This window comes from Chaetomium globosum, genomic scaffold (genome assembly GCF_000143365.1).
Source record: "Chaetomium globosum CBS 148.51 scaffold_7 genomic scaffold, whole genome shotgun sequence".
Classification (NCBI taxonomy): Eukaryota; Fungi; Ascomycota; class Sordariomycetes; order Sordariales; family Chaetomiaceae; genus Chaetomium; species Chaetomium globosum.
Window position 1 is genome coordinate 854,601 of NT_165982.1, and position 1,395 is coordinate 855,995.

Sequence of the window (1,395 nt, forward strand, 5' to 3'; positions counted from 1 at the left end):
GGCGGTGAGTGCTGCTGCTGCTGCTGCTGCTGCTCCGACAGAGGCTGAGCGTGCGAGGCTGGAGAGGTTGGTAATGCGGGGTGGTGGGGGTGGGGATGAGGCACGCTGGCGGATGGCGTTTACGCGGGCGGGCGGGGAGTGTGAGAGGAAGTTGGGGCAGGTGCTGAATATCTTTGTGGTACGTGCAGGAGCATTCTGGAGGGGCTGGTGAGGGAGGCGGAGAGGGAGAGGGGTTGTCACAGCGGTGAGTGCCTGGCTTGGTGAGCGGTGTTTTTGACGGGATGGAACGCTCGGTATGTAAGTAGGGGGCGGTGGTTTGACAGACTGGGCAGGGTAGACTCGTTTAACGAATCACATCTCACTTCAGCAATCATCATTCGGTGAGGCATGCCCAGCTCCTAAGCTCCGACGTGGATTTTAGGCTTAACATCCGTCCGGTCAAGGAAGCAATGGGCAGGGAGACCGGAATAGCCGACCTGTGGTGAGCTTGGGTGGTAACTAGCCTATCCCATTGACATCAGGGGTGTGCAGCAGCAGCAACGGGCCTGAGAACAGCGTTTGGGGTTTATCTTGTCAGAAAGGGTCAAGTTATCCCTTTGAACGAACAATTCATACACTCCTAGGACATACAAGCATAGTCGGTGATGTGGAGGGCTGGAAAAGTCCGCAGCGACATCCAGCCCGCCCAATGGCACGGTTACCTATCCCGGCAACAACGCAGCCCAGGCCTTTGCCACATGCACGACACCATGCAACAACGCCGCGGGCGCTTGTCCGTTTGCATATAGACGCCGTGTCTTTGTTAAATCCAGCAATTGAGTTTTTCGGAAGACCTCCAAGCTCCAAACAAAGGACAATGGTGAGCTGGGACGGTGAGGGCGGCGTAGCTCGGCTGGAATGTGCTGCTCAGCTCAAAGCCAACAGCTGGGGTCTTTGTCCCTCAATCCGGATATGTTCACCGCAGAGCTTCACTGAGACAGTTTACTCGGACCTTCTCTTTTTTGCTCAACTTCTTGCGCGCCCAGAACCAACCACAGCGTTCATGTCCAGTTCAGGGGTCAGCAACACCAGACCGAGAACCACAGCAAGCAAGCCCGCCATTGACCACCCAACCAAACCACCGCCAAAATGAGCTTCTGGAACCTCACCAACACTCCTTCCCACGGCCAAAAAGCGCCCCGGGGACTCTTTAACTCCAATCCCAACCCCCAAACGCCGCCGCGTCAGCATCCACACCAAACCCACCACCAAGCCCCCCACACTTACCACCAACCCCCCCAGCCAACCCCAACCCCCCTCCTCAAACCCTCCACGCCCGCCTTAACCCGCTGCGACCGGGCATCAACGCCTCAACAGCAACTTAACGGCATAAGCACAGGATAGAGCGGCTCTTGA

The 1,395-nt window shown here is 57.3% G+C and overlaps 1 protein-coding gene across 1 annotated transcript in view; it reads left to right on the forward strand.

Annotated features, from left to right (window-relative positions):
• Positions 1-1,128: 1,128 nt before the first annotated feature.
• Positions 1,129-1,395, forward strand: part of CHGG_09850 (uncharacterized protein) — a gene marked incomplete at both ends in the record, with an annotated part of 4,924 nt that continues 4,657 nt past the window's right edge. Inside the window, one exon of the mRNA XM_001227776.1 lies at positions 1,129-1,222. Within this exon, the coding sequence (XP_001227777.1) occupies positions 1,129-1,222 (94 nt within the window). The remainder of the gene's footprint in view (positions 1,223-1,395) is intronic.